Consider the following 20,242-nt stretch of genomic DNA (forward strand, 5'->3'; position numbering starts at 1 on the left):
CCGACTAACCTGTCGCTATTTTCACCTATAAACTCGTATTGTTTCATTGTTTATGGTATATTGGCATGGAACCAGCTGCAATGCATGAAAATGTTGTCCCTCATTATGTATTTATTTGCAAAGCTGTATTGCTGATTCATGATTGTACGAAGAACCATTCCATGATCACTTCCATGGCATGGTTCGATGGATCTAGCAGCGTGTCCCACTGACTCCTCCATGACCCTGTTGCAGACATCTCCCCGGCGGAGCTGGATGCTCTATGGAGGGAACAACCGTACGCCCTGGGAGGAAGCAACGATCACTTCCCAGGAAATTACATCATGACTAAAGGTATGAGCAGTGAAAGAGGGTGAATGTGGAAGGAGAGCCGGTTGAGAATTGATTGATTGATTGATTGATTGATTGACTAGATATTGAGTTCAGGATGTGCTATGTCTATATACCTGGATTGATTTGTGAAAAAGATGGAGACTCCGTTCATGCTCTGGCTGTAACATACTAGTAGATACTTTTAGATACTTTTTAAATGCCCTACTTAAGCAAGAAGTTATATGATTAGTCAATATTCTTGGGATGAATTTCTACTTCAGAGATTTCTAAGTGATTAATTTAATATAATGTACATCCAATAAGTGTTTAATGTATTTAATCTAAGTTTATCATAGTATTGCATGATTTATAATTGACATTCATCATGCACTTCCTCATTGTCAATCAGAACCCGGCGAACCAACAACATCACACAAAGCGTCACCTCAACCAGAACAGATTTTGTTTTGAATACATCCGCTTAGAATAGCAAACGCTGAGGCGCCATGGTTTGTTTACCCCATAACGCTTTAACAGGATCACGCTGTGTGTTCCTAGACTGATAGGTGGTCAGAACCTGACCTGAACTTTGTTGAACCTGACATCTTTTGATATCTGTGTTTCCTCCCCTCCACCCAGGGTCAGAGGAGGGGGACGGGGAGGAGGGTCCGGGGGGTGACTCAGAGGAAGGGGGCCTAGAGCCGGCCAGCTACTGGAAGCGGAAGGAAGCCCTGCTCCAGAGCAGTACTGTATCACTGGGCGTGGGGGAGAAATTCTTCTCAGGTAACTGTTTTCAGACTCAATCAGTAGAGATTCTTATGCTGACTCTTTTTACTGGTGATTAGTAAAAACTGCATGTTAGGAAAGGAGCAGGTGGTGAAACCAAACGTAAAAACACACCAGAAACCAACTTCTGCTAACTTCGGTACAACAGAGCAGACAGAGGTACAGATACACACAAAGGAACCGAAACACGGGCGCATAACTGGTTAACTTAACAAGGAACACAGGGGACACATTTAGCTAACGAGTCCAAGGAAACGGTACAAGGTTTGTCACAGATTAGTGTCAGTAGTAGCCAATGCAACATGCAGTACATCAGTCAAAACAGCCAATGCCCTAGAGTAGACTAGGATAGTAGGGACTATCCTGCCCTTCCAACTGGACTCTTTTTAATTTGTATGATAGCTGCATGTGAGATGATTTTACATCAAGGTTATTCCATACTCAGCACGTTTGCTGCATCCGTTAGTCTGGACCAGGGTTAAGTGCCTTCCTCCTAAATAGATAGTAAATCACCACTTAGAGAGAGGGGCTACTCAGGGCCCTAAGAGCTCTTCCGCTTCCTCTCCTGGGATTGACGGTCGCGCCTCCGAGATCATCTCCGTGAAACATGAGCTAGCGAACTAGCGATCTCTTTGAATGTTTGTCTCCTTACTAGATGATAAGCTTCATTTTGGTTTGATCATTTGGTTTATTTACATTTTTTATCATGTTTACTTTGAACTTATGGGGATAAATTGTAACTAAATGATGCATTACAAACTTATCACGACAAATCAAACCTCGCAACCGCCGATGCGATGGGAAATAATTAAGCAAAATGGAGCCATTGTAAATTATTGACTACCTTTTTCATGCAACATGTATCAACCCAAATTACTTTTCTGGATCTTTCACTAAGTATAAAAAAAGAGTAAGGTCATTTAAGAAATATTACCGATGGTTGGGGTGATTCATTACACTCTCTCTATTGCTCAGAGATCTTGCTGGTGTTCAGCGGGCGGAGGCGGTCCACGGAGGTTCCCGACTCGTGCCTCCAGGAAGCCCTTCGGACTAGACTCAGAGTGGTGGAGAGCAACAGCCAGGACGTCATCCAGCTCTTTAAGGTTGGCTGTACTGATGAGACGATGCTCCTTTAATGGCCGACAGTTTAGTCAAATATTAATGATTAATAACTCTTATATTTCCTCTAAAATTATGATGCAGATGGGATTAGATCTATACCTATACATTGCATTGAATCCATTAGACACTGTAACGTAACGGCATATACAATGTTTGTCAACTTATTTTTCTCTTTTTTTTATCATATATTTTTATATATATATTAATTCATTAATTGTTGTCTAACAGGAAATATTAAGATTAGATTTGATTGGTGTGAAACATGATTATCTTTATCTTCAGGACTTATCTGCCCGCCTGGTGTCTGTCCATGCTGAGAAAGACAGCTTTCTGCTTACCTTCAAGACCGTGGAAGAGGTCTGGAAGTTTTCAACCTACCTAGCACTAGGTAGGAGGATTGATCACCGTCCTTTCATGGGAGGCTTAAAAGAGCATGTTATGTTCATGCTGTTGTCATGTTAATATTATGATAATGATATTATCACTGCATGCCATTTATGTGCATGCACATTCATCAATGTCTATGGATCTATGGGTGTCTGGTTCCAGGTTACGTAGCACGGTGTTTGGAGAACTTCCTGTTCGACCATACCTTCTGGCTGGACCCAGAGCTGCTCAGTGACCTGGAGATCAACGTGTCGGTGGATGAGGAGCACCTGGCCACCCTCTACCTAGGCCTGGTGGTCCAAGAAGGTGAGCAACGACACCTCCGTCAGTGGTTTGACGTGCAGATGAACCGACCCAAAGCTTCTTTCTCTCGCAAAATCGAACTTGACTAGGTCCCACATTTTCTCTTCAGACAATGAGATTCTAAAAGTGGGTAAGGGAGATTCTAAGTGATAAGTCATTCATTGTTACTACTGAGTAATTGTTTGCGGTAAAACATTCATATTTTGAATAGGGTTATGCATTTTCATTAGATCTGTGGTTTATTGCCAGATGTAGGCTATGTTTCCAATGCAAATTCTCTGATAAAACGATTCAGAGTCATCTGAAATTAGGCTACTATCGTTTTATATTAATCCAGATTCAGATTCCTGAATTAATCCTTGGGAAAATTGTTTCAAATTAATTAAAGATGTAATATAATACCATTTTAGATCTAAACCTCCAACAGTTCAAAAAAAAAAAAAGAGCAAAGAAAACAGCATATCCCCTGTCTCATTTGATTTAGCTTCTTTTCGGGTAAATACTATCTACGATGGTAGATAGTTAGTTAATTGTCCCTCTTTCATTTTACTGACAATTAACAGGAGGTCATGCACATACCACCACATGTCCTCCGTTGCATTCAGCACACAGACACGCTACAATACACCTCCAGTTCTCATTCCCGCTCTGTCAGACCATATCGGTTTACCATGACAAAACCCCAGTGTATTCCCTGGAATTCCTATAATTGGATTATGTTCTAAAGGGATCTGCAGGAATAGGCTCCGACCTCTCACTATATACTGGATATGATTCTTTCCATGTTCATCAAAATAACAACATATTTCCACAGAGGCAATATTGCTACGCCTCTTTTATTGATTTATATATTCTTTCCTGTATGGACCTTGCATGTTTCTTGCTGGGCAGCAAGGCGTCTGGGAAAAACATTATTGGAGTGCATTGCTGGCATATAGCACTAAGTATTGCATTAACCTAATAGCGGTAAATGAAACATCCATCATTGGCCAGCTGCTGAATAAGCACGCTCGGGCAGGATTTGCTCATACTGCGCATTTAGGATCCCTGTATAAAGAAATCCAATGTGACAAGAGCCACTATAGAATAAACAAGTTTTTGTGTTTTATGCTGACTTGCACACATTTGTTTCTTTCTTGTCTGAATCACTTTTTTCGATCTGGGGGTTTTTTCCGCTCTTCCCAGGCTCCTTCTTCGCCAAGGCCCTGTGCAGGAGCACTAATCAGGATGAGGAGTATGAGGTGGAAGAGGAGCTGTCCTTCGAGAGGAATGACCTGTTGATGGTGAGGGACACCGGGCAGGACGGCATGTGGGAGGGAACGCTGCTCTCCACCGGGCTCCACGGCTTGGCGCCCGTCAAATCCATGCAGCCCCTGCCTTACCCCTTCTACCAGTGAGTCATTGCATCCATTTTGCCCTCTCAACACTTTTTCATTCTGACCTGCGTCAAGAGCGTGCCTTCTTCTTAAGTTTTTTTGAAACGTGTTGGTGGCCTTTTGTGCCGTTGTCAACCCCTTTGGACACGTTGCTTCCTGTTTGGTCAGGTGGTTCCTGAGGAAGTACCCAGGGATGGCTGGATGCTCGCCAGCTGACAAGGAACACTTTGAATACCCTATTGGTGAGGCTGACCTCTTCAACATATTACCGCTCACACTGTCATCGTACAGGCTGTAACCAACATCTATTTCTACTATGTTACCCAGTCTTACTTAGATAGTTCATGTTTTACAGTCTGTCCTAATGCGTTGCTTTTACCTGTTCATCTCCCTCACTCTATACATAATGCAAATAAGATGATAGTACATTTATTTAGCTGATGCTAATGTCCAAAGCAACTTTCAATGAGAGCATTCAGCGTTGAAAAAAGTACTACATACAATTCCTCAAATCAACAAACTGCTCTTACGGCTACATTATAAAAAACAGAGATTATTTTTCGATTCATCGGCCAACATGCAGTCGGAACAGATGTCTGCTGCGGAAGATGGGTAGGGTTCCAGCAGTCCTGGGGGGCTCGTTCCACCATTGCAGAGTCAGGACAGCAAACAATCAAGATTCTGTTGAGCAGCAGGCAGCTGGGGTCCCCACGTAGTGAGGGAGTAGCAAGCCGTTTGGCATTCTTGGACCATAGTGGACGGGTTTAGGTGCATGGTTTGACTATGCCCTGGTTGTAGGATCGGCCGGAGCCATGTACCAGTGAATCAGATTCGACAGCACCCAGTAGTCGGTGCAGGGGGCCGAGAAGTGCTGTAGTGTCTGAGCACTTGGGGAGGTTGAATACCAGCTGTGCAGATGAGTCATAAGGTTGTTCTGGAAGAGGTACGCAGAGATCTGGGAAAAGACTGCAGGCTCAAGTTTTATGGAAATTAATTGTAGAAGAGAGACATCCGTAATTCCGGTGGATAGATATTCTTGCTGGGTTCACGTGTTGAACATAAGCATGGATAGCAATGTGTTTGTGTGCAAAATAAATCCTGCTGCTTACTGATCCTCCCAAGTTAGCTCAGGTAGACCTACCAACCTATGAGGTTCAACAAATTACAGAATAGGAATAGGTTATGGAGACTCATGTGTTTTAACTCTATATTTATATCGTTGGCTAATCCATTGATCGTTAACTTCTAGTGAGCGGTACCTGTGTGGCCGTGGAGGACCACAGTCCGCTGGGGCGGGACGAGCTCCAGCTGAACAAAGGAGATGTGGTGGAGATCCAGGGCTTGCTGGTCCGAGGCCTGGACATGTTCATCGGCACACAGACGTCCACGGGACAAACTGGCTTCGTACGCAAGGCCCACGTTAGGCCTCTGGACGTTGTCCCACTGTGAGATACGACTGAAGGCTGCTGCCTTCACTTTTAATTTCACTTTCTAATTCATGATATTGTTTGACAGCATGGGTCAGATGCCAGTGCTTCATTGTTGTTTTAACATGTGAGTGCTGCAATCCAAGCATATATTTATTATAATGCAATTTATATTTATGTTTAAAATGTTTACGGGACTGCATTAGCTCGGGAGGTGGAGCAGATCGGCTCCTCTAGTCTTAAGTATCCTGAAGTTCTTGAGTAGGGCACTTAGCTTTTCTCCCGGAGCGGTCGACTGCCACCATGCACAGGCGATAATTGAATGTCTGAGGGGAAGAAGTATCAAATGTAAAATCACCTTGAGCTCGTGGCACAGTTGCTCAATCAGCACGCCAACTATGTTTGCAATCCACCATTAGTGAGCGGGGTTCGATTCAAGCTTGTGGTCCTATACTACATGTAATTCCCTCTCTCTTTCAACCCACTTTCCAATCTGTCTTCACTACCCATAAAGGCTCACAAAGTACCCATACAAAATACCCTGAGCAGATCCCAGTCAGTCATCTAGTATCTTGTGTCCGTGCGTGCATCAGGGAGGTTAGGCCGGGTAAGACTGGGCCAGAGAAGTGGGCGAGCAGATGTGACAATACTTGCTTTGTCTTTCCTTTCTCCTCGCAGAGACGGACAATTGGTCTTTCTGACGGAGGAGGAGAGGGCTGCTCTGGCCCAGGTTAACCCCTGCAGCCCGGAGCCCAGCGAACCCAGCAGCCTGCTGGAGAGCCTGTTCTCATCCGACATCAGCTCTGTGTACAGGCTAGGTAAGGGATGTGTGTGTGTGTGTGTGTGTGTGTGTGTGTGTGTGTGTGTGTGTGTGTGTGTGTGCGTGTGCGTGTGCGTGTGTGCGTGCGTGCGTGCGTGCGTGCGTGCGTGCGTGCGTGTGTTGTGGCATCCTGCCACCTAAACCTCGGCCCGGACGGATCCGAGGTGGGGTGATTGACGGCGTATACCGCCGCCACCCAATGAGTGGCGACGAAGAGCATCACTCTCTCCCCAATCAGCGAGATTGTGGGACACCTGGCCGGAGGCAGAGGAGCCATTTTAAAAGGAGCAGGAGGACTGACATTCGGGGAAAGACCAGGAGCGAGAGGCAACTGAGAAGCGCTCGGGTCCGCGAGCGGCTAGAGGCTCACGGAGGCCCTAGAGAACGCGATTAAATGATTTAAGTTGTATGCATTAAATCCCGATTGCGGCTTAACCCTCGTTAAAGTGTGACTCGTACCTGGTCCCCGGCACATTGGGGTAGCGGGTTACCACAGTTTGTGCGTGTGTGTGGGTGTGAGAACGGTTATGTTCCGTCCAAAACTGAATGCGAAAAATGTCAACAAGATCGGGCTGCAGTCTAGTTTTACATTTGGCTGATCCTCAAGATCCCAAGTGACTCATAAGCTTATCAGAGAGCAAGCAAAGTACTCAATTTCGGAGAATAAATGCATTTAAATGCGGCTCAGCACCACCTAGATTGCAAAGGAAATTCGATACGAGTCAAAGATGGCTGTAGGAATACTTGGTTTACCTTTATGGACTCAAATGTCACAACCAGTGTGTTAACATGCAACAATAGTGCACTGTAAAGGAACCAAGGAATGTAGTTTAGCAGAAAGAGCTTGGGGGCTGTTTGGTTATTCAAGGAATGTAAATTGACGCAGTCTGCAAAGTACCATAACATTGTATGTGGAACAAAGCATTTCATTCCAACTAAATGTTTTACTTCTTCCTTGCCTTTGTCCTACTCTTCCAGACAGATTGGATGATTGTGACTTCATGTACATTAGAAACCGACCCAAACAAGGTATTATTACATGGCTTGTTGTTTAGAGTAAATTTGTTTTAGAGTTCATAATCTTCTCAGTTGTTTAGTGTTTTATAATGTATTCTATTATACATAATATACTGCTGACAAACCCATGGCTGTCTGTATCTCTCTCTCTCTCTCTCTCTCTCTCTCTCTCTCCCTTCCTCCGTCTCTCCCTTCCTCACTCTCTCTTTCTCCCTCTCCCCCCCTTTCGCGCTCTCCGTCTCACCCTCTGCCCTCCACCTGGTCCCTGTCTCCCCCCCCCCCTCCCTCTCTGTCCCCCCCCTCAGACCACAAAGCCCTCGCCAGCGCCCGGCAGAGCGTCATCTCGGAGCGGAGCGCCGGCACGCCGTCCTTCCACCACCACCACTCCACCGTCTCCCTGCCCTCCCCGCGGGCGCCCGTCTCCCCCCTGTCCTGCTCTCCGCGGCCTGCCTCCTACCACCCTGCCTTCAGCTCCCTGCGGCCCGGGCACGCCGACGCCGCGGCCGAGCCGCTGTCCTTCGCCCCGGAGGACACCTTCAGGGAGCTGGACGAGCTCCAGGAGGACCCGGCGTTCTACCTGGAGGACCGCAGCTGGGAGGGGGAGGACGCGGCCGCCGAGCTCAGCGACCCCACCCTCGACCTGCTGGACCACCCCGAGTTCCAGGTACCGCCGGCGCCCGCGATCGCCCGGGGGGCAAACGGCGTCAGAAGCATACACACACCCAACACAAAAGTGTATTCACACAAAGAGTATTTTGGTCTGGTGGAAGAGGGAGGGTTTTAGTAGCCTGACGGCGGCAGTGTTCTGCAGCCCTGCTGACTCACAGCACGGCCTGAAGGGTGGATAAACAACACACAGAGTGTGCTTGCTTCCCTGTGCGTCCACGTGCGTTTAGTCATCGGATGCGCCGGCAGCCAAAGACATGAATGTCAGTGTGCGTAGCAGAGCATTGACTCGACCCTCGGGATGGTGGGAATGTTTCCGGGGGTCATGTCGAAGCACAACGACACACAAGTAACACACGATATATAAATGACGACATCGCGATCAGTGCCTTGATTTATATGATGATTCAATCTGTGATTTGATTCACTGATCCAGACAAGTCGACCTCCACACTGATTGGTCCGCGCGTTCTCTTCCACCGGATAGGAGGGCTTCTCTCCGCTCTACGACCTGCAGCACTCCTTCCTGGAGATGACCTTCGGCGGGAGGAGCGAGGGGGATCTGCTGAGCCACCTGGAGAGCGTCCGCGAGGCGGCCAAGCGGACCGCGAGGCACTGGGCACACAGGAGAGCGTGCTTCCTCCTGGGGCGGCTCTGTGCCAGGAGGAACAAATACTCCCAGGTTTGTGCTGACGCTCTCTGCCCGTGCCTGAAGGTTCACTGCCAAGGCCAATAGTGCTAAGACAGGACTTCCTGTAATGAAGGCGAGGCCGCAAGAAGTTGCTTTCTTTGCATGTGCGACCATGGCTATACCTAGTTTTTTTTATGCCATTTCAGCAACGCTTTTATCCAATCGTACAATACTGTGAGCGTATACGTTGGTAGCATCAGTGGCCTCGAAGGGAATATAAATCCCAATCCCTGGCAGTGTTACGCTCTACCAATTGAGCTGGCTGTGATCCACCATAATGAGTACATTACGTTGAGGGATCAGGTATCTTATGGGTGCATTTTGAACGTGCTGTGTCTTTACGTGTTCATTTGCCCTCTCGCGTTTGAATTTCAATGGAACCCCAGCAATGTGCACACCATGCTCTGCTAATTGAGTCAAACCGGACCAGAGTTCATGCATACCAATTCTCTTCCATGCAAAGAAGTGGAATGTTTCTCACTGAAACCTCCACCTCCAGTAGGTCATACATTTAGTTCTGACGACAGATAACCTTCCGTGCAGGCGCGCGTCTACTACGAGGAGGCCATGAGCGTCGGTGTGGACGGCTTCTCCGACACGCCCCTCCTCCACGCTCTCTACATCAACCTCACCGCCGTGTACCTCAAGCAGCGCATGACCGACAAGCTGCCCCACACCCTGGAGAAGGCCTGCGCCATGCTCCTGGGTTCCCCCGGCCACGCCTTCTCCTCCCTGGACGAGGTGGAGCTCCTCAACCTGCTGCTGCGGCGGTCGGTGGTGCAGGGCGACAAGCACCTGGAGGCCCGCGTCTGCTACCTGGCCTCCAGCCTCTTCCTGCGGCTGGGGAAGGTGGACGAGGCGCTGCCCTTCATCGAGCGCCTGCAGTTCCTCATGCTGACCCTGTCGGACGTCGAGGGGCGGCCCGCCATCGCTCCCTTGGACCTGAACTGGCTGCTCAGCCAGCTCTACCACCGCAAGTACGTGCCCTTCCTGGCGCTGGCCGCGCTGAGCCTGGACTCCAGGCAGGACCACTCCCTCCCGGACGCCTTCCACAAGGTGGAGCTGTTCGTCCGGAACTCGGGCCGCCTGAACCCTCGCTGGAGGGAGGGCACGGCCCTGCTCCCCGCCCACATCGTGGTGTACCTCCAGCAGGCCCTGGCCGTGGCCGAGCAAGGGAGGGACTGGAAGACCCAGAGGGACCTGTGCCTGGGGCTGGCGTCCGTCTACCAGCAGCACGGCGTGCTGGAGAAGGCGGTGGGCTGCGCCCAGCAGGCGGTGGAGACGGGGGGGTACATCAACGAGGAGGAAGGGTTCCAGGCGTCCGTGCAGCTGGGCTGGCTGCTGGTGTTGACGGGCCAGACGGACCGGGCCCTGGACACCCTGGAGCCGCTGCTCACGTCTCTACAGGTGAACTCAGCTTCCATTTCGATCCGGGCGGGGGGGAGTTTGTTGTTATTCAGATTTCATTCGGCCAATCATTTAGCTCATTATGCTACTGCAGGCAAGGATAGTGTAGTGGTTTAGAACATTGTTTACATGATAAGAGTGGTAAATATTACAACTACTGCCAATACTCATTATAGTAGTCATGATAGTCTTACTAATAAAACAATAAAAATCATGACAAATAAATGAACGTCATATTTCTGTAAACTTTATTACTCTTCGCCGTCATCAGCCTCAAGTTGACATTCTGAATCACGGGCATTTCCAGGGGTCCGACAGCCCCACGCAGCGAGGGGTGATCCACAACCTGCTGGCCCTGTGTCTCAGGCGCCAGGCCGGGGTCCCAGAGGCCGGCCGCCACCTCCACCGGGCCCTGGCCATCGCTCGGGAGAGCGGGAACGAGAGGAACCAGGCCCTGGCGCTGGCCAACCTGGGCTGCCTGGCCATCGACACTGGGGCCTCCTGCCTGGCTGAACGCTACCTGATCAGGTGAGATCCACGTCTCTGCTTCACTCCTAGTGTGTCTTTGAATTGTCATTGTACTGTTGTTATTAACTCACAAACTTTTTTTGATTGATTTATATTTTTATATTTTATATATATTGCATAATCTAATATATAATATATTGTGCAATATTATGCATTTTTTTTAAATGTTGTTATGTTTTGCCAAGATGAAAATCGAATTGTGTATATGTAAATAATTGTTATTGAATCTTTTAAAGTGTTATCTCTTTCTAATTGTTATTTTGTACTTAACAATAGATTAATAGATAGATTTGATAGATTAATCCTAGGATGGATTAATGCAATTTATCTCATTATTTCATAGCACATAAATGTGTTTTTATTGTCATCATGGCTGACGATAATTTCACCCACACAAGTTCAGTTTTGGGACCATAACATGTTTGTTTGTTGCAGATCCTTACGTCTATTCTGGGATCTTGCGGAGAGCCCTTCGGAGGAGGAGCATGTGCAGACGTACATGTGGTTGGGGCGGAGCTACAAGGACACTGGGAGGAGTCGAGATGCCAGGGCATGTTATGAGCTAGGGCTGCTGATCGCCTTACACGCCAAAAACCTGCATGGTGAGTTGCATCGCTTACTTTCCATTAGTGACGCAGAATGATATTCCGATCCTTTGTTCATGGGAACATTCTTTTGAAGTGATGTAAGGCAACCCAATTTGCGATTGAAATCATTGCTTGTACTTCAGAATCAGATCAGGTAACTTTATAATTGCATTCAGTTCTTAAAATAGATGTCCTGTCACCTAAATGATGCTGTGGTATTTCGTACTACTCTAAACAGGATAAAGAAGTCATTAGGGTGTTTTAATCCTAGATGAAAGGTTCAGGGCTCGAATCCAAATCAAAGAGTATAAGAAAAGTGGAAAAGTGGAAAATCGCAAATATTATTAGATAGGTGCAACATAGGTATATAAAGTAAAAGTCCTCCATATGCTCAATTGAATCTTCCTCATACTCATCAGGTGACCAGAAGTTCAACCGCACTGTCTTAACTGTCTGAATTATCAGTTGGTCCCAGTTGAGTGACAGTTGTGAATCCCTGTCCCCTCTCTGCCAAAGGCCAGATGGTAGTTGCCAAGGTGCTGAGCCGTCTCTACGCAGACATGCTGCTGTACGGCCAGAGCATCATCTACTACGAACACTGTGTGTCCGTGTCGCGCCAGCTGAAGGACAAGCGGCTGGAGGGGGAATATCTGGAGATCCTGAGTAGCCTCTACCTCTCACTAAACACAGAGAAGTGAGTCTCATCCCCCCTCCCGCTCTCTTCCCCTCTCTCACACTCTCTCTCTTTCTCTCCTCTCTCTCTCTCTCTCTCTCGCCCTCGCCCTCGCCCTCTCTCTCTCGCTCTTTTGCTCTCTCCCCTCCAACCTCTCTATTTCCTGCGCACCGTAGCTCAAGAGAGTGCGACATAAGTTCTTAAAACGTTTGAGAACACCCCTCACACTTGATCGTACGGGACCCATGTGATGTGTCTGTTTCCACCACAACATTTATGACCGTCACAACATGCAAATATAGGCGGGTGTTAGGCTGCTAAAATTAGAGTTTGCTTAACCTTTAAAACCTGTATTTCCTTAAGTAGATTATCTATTTTGACTGTGTTCTGCCCCAACAATCTCAATTACTCACTGATGTTTGTTTTGTCTGAAAGTTACACAACTGCAATGTGCCCATGCGGTACAATCTAATCTTTAACAGCTGTGCTGTGTGTGGCTGGGCACGGGTCATGCTTATCGGCTATCTTTATATCCCTCATTCTCCTTTGGTCCATTATTACGTTGTCTAACATTCTCAGGTATTTACTGTTATGGTCGTGTGGCTTATTCCCGGGCAGCGGTCCAACAGTTTTTTTATGCTAAGGAGAGTTCCTAACTCCTGTTTGAAATGACCCGGAAGTATCTTAGTATCCAGCTCTTACCACGGCAGCCATTGTAAAGTTTGATTTGTGGGCGTTCCCTGCCCGTAACCATTTTCTTAGGCATTTGCTCTATAGTCTATTTCTTTAGAGCTGTCATCAAAGGACAAACGCTGACCGACTGTGTCCATCATAACCTTGGTTTTGGGTTTCAAGATGAAGCCATTGTGAAAGCGTCTTTTGTGTTTGATTTACTTTGTCGATACACAATCCCCACATTGGTAAAGTGTTTTGTAAGCTGCCGGTGAGCGACATTTTCCTTTTAAGCCATTGGAGGGATAATCACATTACTGACCCATTTGGTTGTGTTGCAGGTGTCAAACTTGACGACACATTTAATCCGTCACTCACTTGACTGAGCTGTGCGTTCTGTGGCGCAGGTCATCTCGTAAATCTCTAGACTACACCAAGCAGAGCCTGAGGATCTCCATCGACCTAGGCAAGAGAGAGGAGGAGTCAGAGACCTGGCTCCAGGTGGGCCGCATCTACTACCTCATCCACGAGGACGAGCTGGCGGACATGTACCTCCAGGTGAGAGAGAAGATAACCATCGACTAAATAATGAAGTTCGGCGCGTCGCAAGGGCGACATCTAGTGGTGGACTAAGGAACAGCTGGAGGAACTGTGACGAAAAATGTTTTTTTTTCGGGGAGTATGACAAATTAGTCTACCTCCAGGTATTAGAAAAAAAGTATAGCTGGAAGGTATTGGTAAGTAGTTTTCGAACCGTATGGGGAAGTTGAGTGTAGTCAAGGAACAGCAGGAGGAAATGTGACTCAAAAGGGTCGTTGTAGGTGGGGGTGATGTTTGGGAGTTAATAACCTGGAGCAAAAACGCCCTGGTAAAGGAAACATCGGGCTATAAATAGATTTTGTTGGCGGGTAAAGCAGTGTATCAATCAAGATAAGTCTAGAAGTTAATGAGGTATACACAATGAGAGGCAGTAAACATGCTTTGGCTGCAGCCACCATTCCTTTGAGTTGCTTGTGTGAACTGTGTTTACAGCCAACAACACTGCCAAACATCTTAACTCAGCGGCCTGCACTGGTAAACAAGGCAGGGACGTATCACATGCTCCGCATTCTGCCAGTGACCAAGTTACATTGCTCTCATCACTTTAAACCAAGTTACGCTTCTTCAGAAAAAACGCAAACTCAATTCCGGGAAAGCAGCATTGTGATCAAACAATTACACTAATACATCCTGTAATGGTCTCTTGATGTTTAACCCAGATTGACTGTCGTCATTTCACCAATCACCGTGATGCTAATCCTGTTTCACCGACACAGGCTGCGGTGAAGACTGCACTTAGGATGAATGACCCTCATTTTGCCATGAGTATCTACGAGGAGGCGGGGGACGTGTTCTTCAAGGGCCATAGGAGCCGCATGGCTTCACTGCCCTTCTTCAGGGTGAGGAGATGTTGGACTGGCGTTTGATTCATGTTGCCGGCTTCTAGGGCTGCACACTTGATCTCACTATACTGATGATAACATGGAGCTTTCTCTGGTAAAGAATACAGAACATTTCAGGTTAGATGATAATAATAATAATAATAATAATAATAATAATAATAATAATAATAATTTTATTAGGATTTGAATAACCAATTTCAGTATTACATTTATAGACTGTCAGCTCATGGACAGCAGCTGACTTTGCTTGCTTCTGCCACGTTTTACCGTAATAATCCAATATTTACTTTATTATTTATTGATTTAAAATAAGTTTAATAATTCATGAATCATTCTTCAGTCTTTTTTTTCTTCAGTCTTCATTCTTCAGTCATCCATTTACTTACGTTATATTTTCCTTTCTGGATGACACGGCAGGACGGCAGCCTTCCGTTCGCCCGCAGCATCCGAGACGTCCACTCGGAGTTCCGCCTGCTGAGTAAGCTGACCGAGCTGCTGATGACGCAAGGCGACCAGGAGGAGGCGCTGCAGTACGCCACACTGGCCGTTCAGATCGCCAGCAAAACAGGTCTGTGCCGACATCTGTTCCAAAATCACCAGTCACACGACCCTAATATAAAGGTTGAATATTGAGATTATGAAATAAACCCTAATCCGTGGGGCTCTCCACCACAATTACTTTATTATTGTTGGATTTAGCCGTTTGCTCCTTGGCTCTGTACTTTAACTTTTTTCCCATCAAAAGTTACTGTGTTTGATCCCGAATGTCTGCAGATTCTTAATGTAACGGGATCTTTAAGTCACTAGCCAGCCTCTTCATGTGCACCCTGGTTGTGGTCTTTTTGCGTTAACATAAGCGTGTCTCATATGGACTGTGACAACACAGCAGGCAATAAATAATGAATCTAAATCTACATGACTTCGGATCACAGCCACGACATGAGACTACAACTGTTTTTCCATCTTCCTACCGTCGTGATGACCCTGGGTTGATCCTTTTCCTCCCCAGGGGTGACCGTGAACGAGCGTACTGCCTACCACCGCCTGGCTACGGTGTACTACCGCCTGCAGCAGTACGAGCTGGCCGAGAACTACTACCTCAAGTCCCTGTCGCTCTGCCCCTCCCCGGAGGTGATGCACCCCATCCAGGCCCGCTACTTCACCCGCGTGTACACACGCCTCGGGGACCTCACGCTCTACCAGCTCAAGGTATACTCCCCGAGTGGATGCACCTCCACAAGGGCATACCTGACCCATGCCCCAGAGCCAGCTACGAGATCACCGAAGTCCAGGCAGATAAATAATAATAAAAATAATAATAATACAACTGCATACCAAATAAGCGGTTAGGAACATCAGCGAGGTTTGTAAATGCTAAGTTAAGACTTCTTACTTTGTGTCCGCGCTGTGTGTGACATCTGTTGGTGTGTGAGTAAGCTGATCACAACCAACCCCCCCCGTTTCCCTCCAACAAAACTGAGCCCGAGCAACTGAAACCGCGACCCAGTGACCTGACCCAGTATATTTCCTAGGAAGTACCTTTTTTTTGCTTTTGAATAAACGCGGTTGCAAAATGGCTGTAAAGATGAGTGTAAAGGGTTGCGATATGTTCCTTGTCAAATGGCAATACTTCTAACGGATCGATTGTCGTTGTTCTCAATGAAAGTTGCTCTCAATTTCATTTTTGTCCATTCATGATGAAATCTGCGAATACTTCATGTCGTTTTGCTGTAGTATACGTATACTCCCCAAAGAATTTATAGAGCTGAACCGCTTGATGCCATCTCCCCCCGATGAGGCCAGATGATGCACAGCCCAATGTCCTCCCACTGCACCCTCACCCCTGTCTCCTCCCTTCCCCAGGACGCCTTCGACGCGGTGGGCTACTTCCACCTGGCCCTGGCCGCGGCCCTGGAGGACCAGACCCAGCCCCGGGCGCTGTACGTGGTCTACATGAAGCTGGCCGAGATCCACGCCCACCACTTGCCGGACCCCCAGCTGTGCCACACCTACAGAGACAGGGCCCACAGCCTGAGGCGGGTGCTGGCGGGGGAGGAGTCCCCCCGTTGTGGGAGAGAGGGAGGGACCCCCGGGGAGGTGTCGGGCGGGACGGGGGAGCGAGGCGACGTGGCCCGTCAAGCCGTCTGCTGTTGTGCGGCGGAGAACCAAGAGACGGAGTGCGCCAAGGAAGACGAGGTTTTCGGCGACGGCGAGCCAGAGACGGGGGACGACTCGGTGAGGACTCGCACGGAGACGGAGTGGGCCGACTGTGTGACCGGTGAGGAGGAAGAGGAGGAGGAGGAGAGGAGGAAGAGGAGGAGGAGGGAGGGGCTTTCCGAAGGCCGCAGTGTGTGTACGGCCATCCGCCTCCGCCAGTCGGCCTCCGACAGCGCGCACACCGAGTCCTTCGCCACGGCCAGGGAGCACGTCACGGACTCGGCCCCCGAGAGTCGGAGCGACCCGAACCCCCACAGCGACGCCGACACCGGGAACATCAGCCACGGAGCGTCGGGGGACATCGACTCCATCCCGGTCGATCTCCCGGCCCTCGCCCAAACCCCAGATGGAGCCGGAACGGGCCGGGTTGTGGACGATACAGGAAGGGGCTGGGACCAAGACGTGGATGTTTGTCATGGAGTGACCGACGACGACGTCACTGGGATTCTGAAGGGCGTTGGCGTTAGCGGTGGCGTTGGTGTCGGAGACAGTCCGTCTAATATTGACCAAAAACAGAGTTTGAACAACGGCAGTAGCCCGGCCAGCGATGCACCGGCTGGTACCCGCACGATGGAGTCTGTGGGCGAGGCCGTGGAGGACGTGAACAAACACATGGGCTTAGACCACGTGTACACATAGCCTGTAAGGTGGCACGTTAAACGCTTTATGCCTGGTTCCTAAGTGGTTGATTAACAGAAAACTGTTTGATATGTGTCTGTTTGTAATGATCCGAAACATTTGCACTTGTAGAAATACAAACGATATTATGTATGCTTGTGTAAATGTAGAATTTTCCGAGATTCCTTTATATCCACCCGGCCATTGAAGAAAGCATAAGCCTGTTGTAAGTTTTTTGTAAATACATTTTTCAACTCAAAAAAATGCCTTAAGGTATGTGTAGTGGCGATTTGTCCTTTAATAAAACAATAACTTGAAAATTAAGAAATCAAACTAAGCAACGTAATCAAAATAGCTACTGAGGCACCAGGGGGGACGAATCTTACGCAGTGCAGGGGGGAAAAAAGCAATATGAAATGAATGACATCACTCCGCATCGAGCTGTGTTTCTACTACAGTGTTTCTCAGTCGCGTTGGTACATTTCTCAGATCAGAATTGAAATTTGCATAACAGTTCGTGCATTTCTCACAATTCGTACAAATAGCAAAACACCATGGATTTCATGCAAAAGCCATTCTCTTGCTCAAAATCCTTAGTTAGTTTCTCAAAAGTAAATATCTGTGTCAATGAACATGTCAGTGCCATCACAATGACAAGTCCTTGTGTCATTGTGTACGGATAAGACAGTCAAATTGCTTAGTCATGTTGTCAATATAACAGTGTACTCTGGAGGGATGTTCTGATGTAAACTATGGCTAAAGCTTTGAAGAAAATTATTGTAAATTAATGTAAGTTACACCTTAGTGTATGTGGCAGATTGATTGCAGGAGACTGGACAAGATTCACATTTACGCTTTGACTGTTTGTACTGCAATTTGTTGACAGACCATGTCATTGCAAGAAATGTGAACATAGGAAAATCTCCTTGAGGTAAACTGTACATGCATTGCTGTAGGAATTACAGTGCAGTCTTCCTACACCTCCTGACGTTCCTGTCTGTTGGGCCACAAATTCTCATTCTCATGCAGCCTCACTCCTGTTCCTCTTCTTCTTCTCTCTGGCTGTTGACCCCGTCCAATTCCTTGTCCTTCCATTGTCAGACAATGTAACATTGTGTTGTGCTCCAGCTATATATATACTTGCCAGTTCATGGTTCAGGAGATGCACCTTTGAGCTATTCAAGTAAACTGGTTGATCGTTGGTTGATCTAACACTTCACACATTTCCCTTCTTTAGAGAAAGTCAAGATTCACCTGGTAGCAATTTACCAATTCAGGACAGATTTAGAAAAAATGTGTAATGGAAATGTATAGAAATATGCTTGCCATATTATGACAACTTGTTCAACCATTTTGCATGTACAGACTTATGCAATGAACTAATGCCTAAATGTTGTGGGGGTGAGACTTTTCAATAGAGACCCATTCCAATACATTTTGATCAACATGACATAAGCAATTGATGTCGGAAAGAGCAGAGAATTGTGCATAATCATTTGCATGAATGTACCAAAGCATTTGCAACTTGTTCAAAGAAATGTTCAAAGAAATGTACCAAAGCGACTGAGAAAAACTGTAAAAAGATTAAGGCCAGCCAATGTTGTTCCTAGGTCAGCCGGAAGAGGGCAGCAGAGTGCAGCTGCTGACGCGGAGACTACGCGGTTATAACGTTCAATGGCAACAAGTGGATGATAAACTTAGAGAGAGAGAGAGAGAGAGAGAGAGAGAGAGAGAGAGAGAGAGAGAGAGAGAGAGAGAGAGAGAGAGCGAGAGCGCGCGGGATTTAAGCGTATTTGGCATTCAATGGTGTTGACTTCATATTGGACTCAAACATAAAATCAATTTAATTGCACCAGGAGTCCAATAATGCTATCCATCTGTGCAGTGCATTCCATTTCCAAACGGCAAGGTTGTTTATGGCACTTCACCGGTCAACCGTGGTTCAGACCAATGACAAATCAACCAGTTGTCTAACTAACACTAAGATAACCGGTTGATTTGTCATTGTTCTGATGAAACGTTGGTCATCAGAGTAATGTCATAGCGACATCATAGCAATATTTCTCCTCGACCGGTTGGCCTACAATACACGCAACTACGAAAGAGGATTAGGGCCACTCACAATAAAAACAGAAGGTGTTAGGCCTACTTTATTCTCAGAATTATTAACTATGGAATTCTGAGAATAATATCAGAATTCTGGCTTTAATCTCAGAAATCTGACGTTAATGTCAGAGTTCTGAGAATGAACTCGGAACTCTGAGTTCTCAGTTTTGTGTGGCCAATCCTCTTCTGTACGCCACCCGCAGGGTTCCCCATACATTGTGAGTCATTGAGAGACAATAGATAAAGAATTGGTATGCAGCGCTCGATTTTCAGTGCTTCCTATAGGAATGAGTTTGACAAGTTCCCACCAAACAATTAAGTGTTGATTAGTTCTTCCTATTTAAGTATTCAGAGCATTGGTAGGAAATGGAATCTTGGCTTTGCAGGTTTCCTGGCAACCGTATGAATACTAACCGCACACAAGGGCTCATTATCAGCAGGAGCGGCAGAGGGCAGGTTCCGTGTTCGTTGGTTAACAACCCTGAACCACAAACGCCTCATGAATCAATACAGTCTGCGGGGCAAAATGTCAAATATTAAAGCCATAACTTTGATGTCATCTGCGATACGGGTGAAAGAGCTTGTATTAATTTGCATGACAATCCCTTAGGTACTGCTCATTATTCGTTTTGATTTGTCCAAAGCAAATTGTAAATAATGAGCAGAGAGAATATATGACGTCTCACTCAAGGATGACTTCAGGTAAGGCAGAGAACATTTGCTCTTCAAACCTTGAATATTTTCCCTCTGAGCCAAATATACTTATTAATGCCTGTCCAATTATTATCATTGACATCATTGTCTGTTGCTTTCTTTACATTGTATGACCTGCCGTTTCAAGTATTATCTGAGGTAGATTGCCAAACACACATTTTTCTGCAATGTGCAGAATATGCTAAATCTATGGGCTTATTGTGCCCTGAACTTGTATTGGATGATTTTAGCACTAGCGCATTAGGGTACATTACATTACATGGTGTGCATATCATTTTCCCAAAAGTTATACCCTACCACATACACACCCGGTTTCCGTGAACCGTCAACAACATGAGTTTAGTCACACATTTTTGGGATAATTGAATATA

General features: G+C 46.9%; 1 protein-coding gene across 3 annotated transcripts in view; it reads left to right on the forward strand.

The window, feature by feature from the left end:
• The window catches only part of sh3tc2 (SH3 domain and tetratricopeptide repeats 2), a 25,587-nt gene extending 5,570 nt beyond the window's left edge, over positions 1 to 20,017 (forward strand). For all 3 annotated transcript variants that reach the window (XM_056600358.1, XM_056600357.1, XM_056600356.1), the window contains 21 exons: positions 235 to 333; positions 952 to 1,095; positions 2,074 to 2,201; positions 2,503 to 2,608; positions 2,770 to 2,913; positions 4,096 to 4,303; positions 4,455 to 4,528; positions 5,536 to 5,731; positions 6,392 to 6,531; positions 7,512 to 7,562; positions 7,856 to 8,214; positions 8,704 to 8,898; positions 9,451 to 10,314; positions 10,622 to 10,842; positions 11,278 to 11,444; positions 11,946 to 12,123; positions 13,182 to 13,332; positions 14,091 to 14,213; positions 14,634 to 14,784; positions 15,226 to 15,425; positions 16,080 to 20,017. In XM_056600358.1, coding sequence (XP_056456333.1) covers positions 235 to 333; positions 952 to 1,095; positions 2,074 to 2,201; positions 2,503 to 2,608; positions 2,770 to 2,913; positions 4,096 to 4,303; positions 4,455 to 4,528; positions 5,536 to 5,731; positions 6,392 to 6,531; positions 7,512 to 7,562; positions 7,856 to 8,214; positions 8,704 to 8,898; positions 9,451 to 10,314; positions 10,622 to 10,842; positions 11,278 to 11,444; positions 11,946 to 12,123; positions 13,182 to 13,332; positions 14,091 to 14,213; positions 14,634 to 14,784; positions 15,226 to 15,425; positions 16,080 to 17,072 — 4,892 coding nt within the window. In that variant the 3' untranslated portion in view covers positions 17,073 to 20,017. The remainder of the gene's footprint in view (positions 1 to 234; positions 334 to 951; positions 1,096 to 2,073; positions 2,202 to 2,502; positions 2,609 to 2,769; positions 2,914 to 4,095; positions 4,304 to 4,454; positions 4,529 to 5,535; positions 5,732 to 6,391; positions 6,532 to 7,511; positions 7,563 to 7,855; positions 8,215 to 8,703; positions 8,899 to 9,450; positions 10,315 to 10,621; positions 10,843 to 11,277; positions 11,445 to 11,945; positions 12,124 to 13,181; positions 13,333 to 14,090; positions 14,214 to 14,633; positions 14,785 to 15,225; positions 15,426 to 16,079) is intronic.
• The last annotated feature ends 225 nt before the right edge of the window (positions 20,018 to 20,242 follow it).

Source organism: Gadus chalcogrammus, chromosome 10 (assembly GCF_026213295.1).
Source record: "Gadus chalcogrammus isolate NIFS_2021 chromosome 10, NIFS_Gcha_1.0, whole genome shotgun sequence".
NCBI lineage: Eukaryota > Metazoa > Chordata > Actinopteri > Gadiformes > Gadidae > Gadus > Gadus chalcogrammus.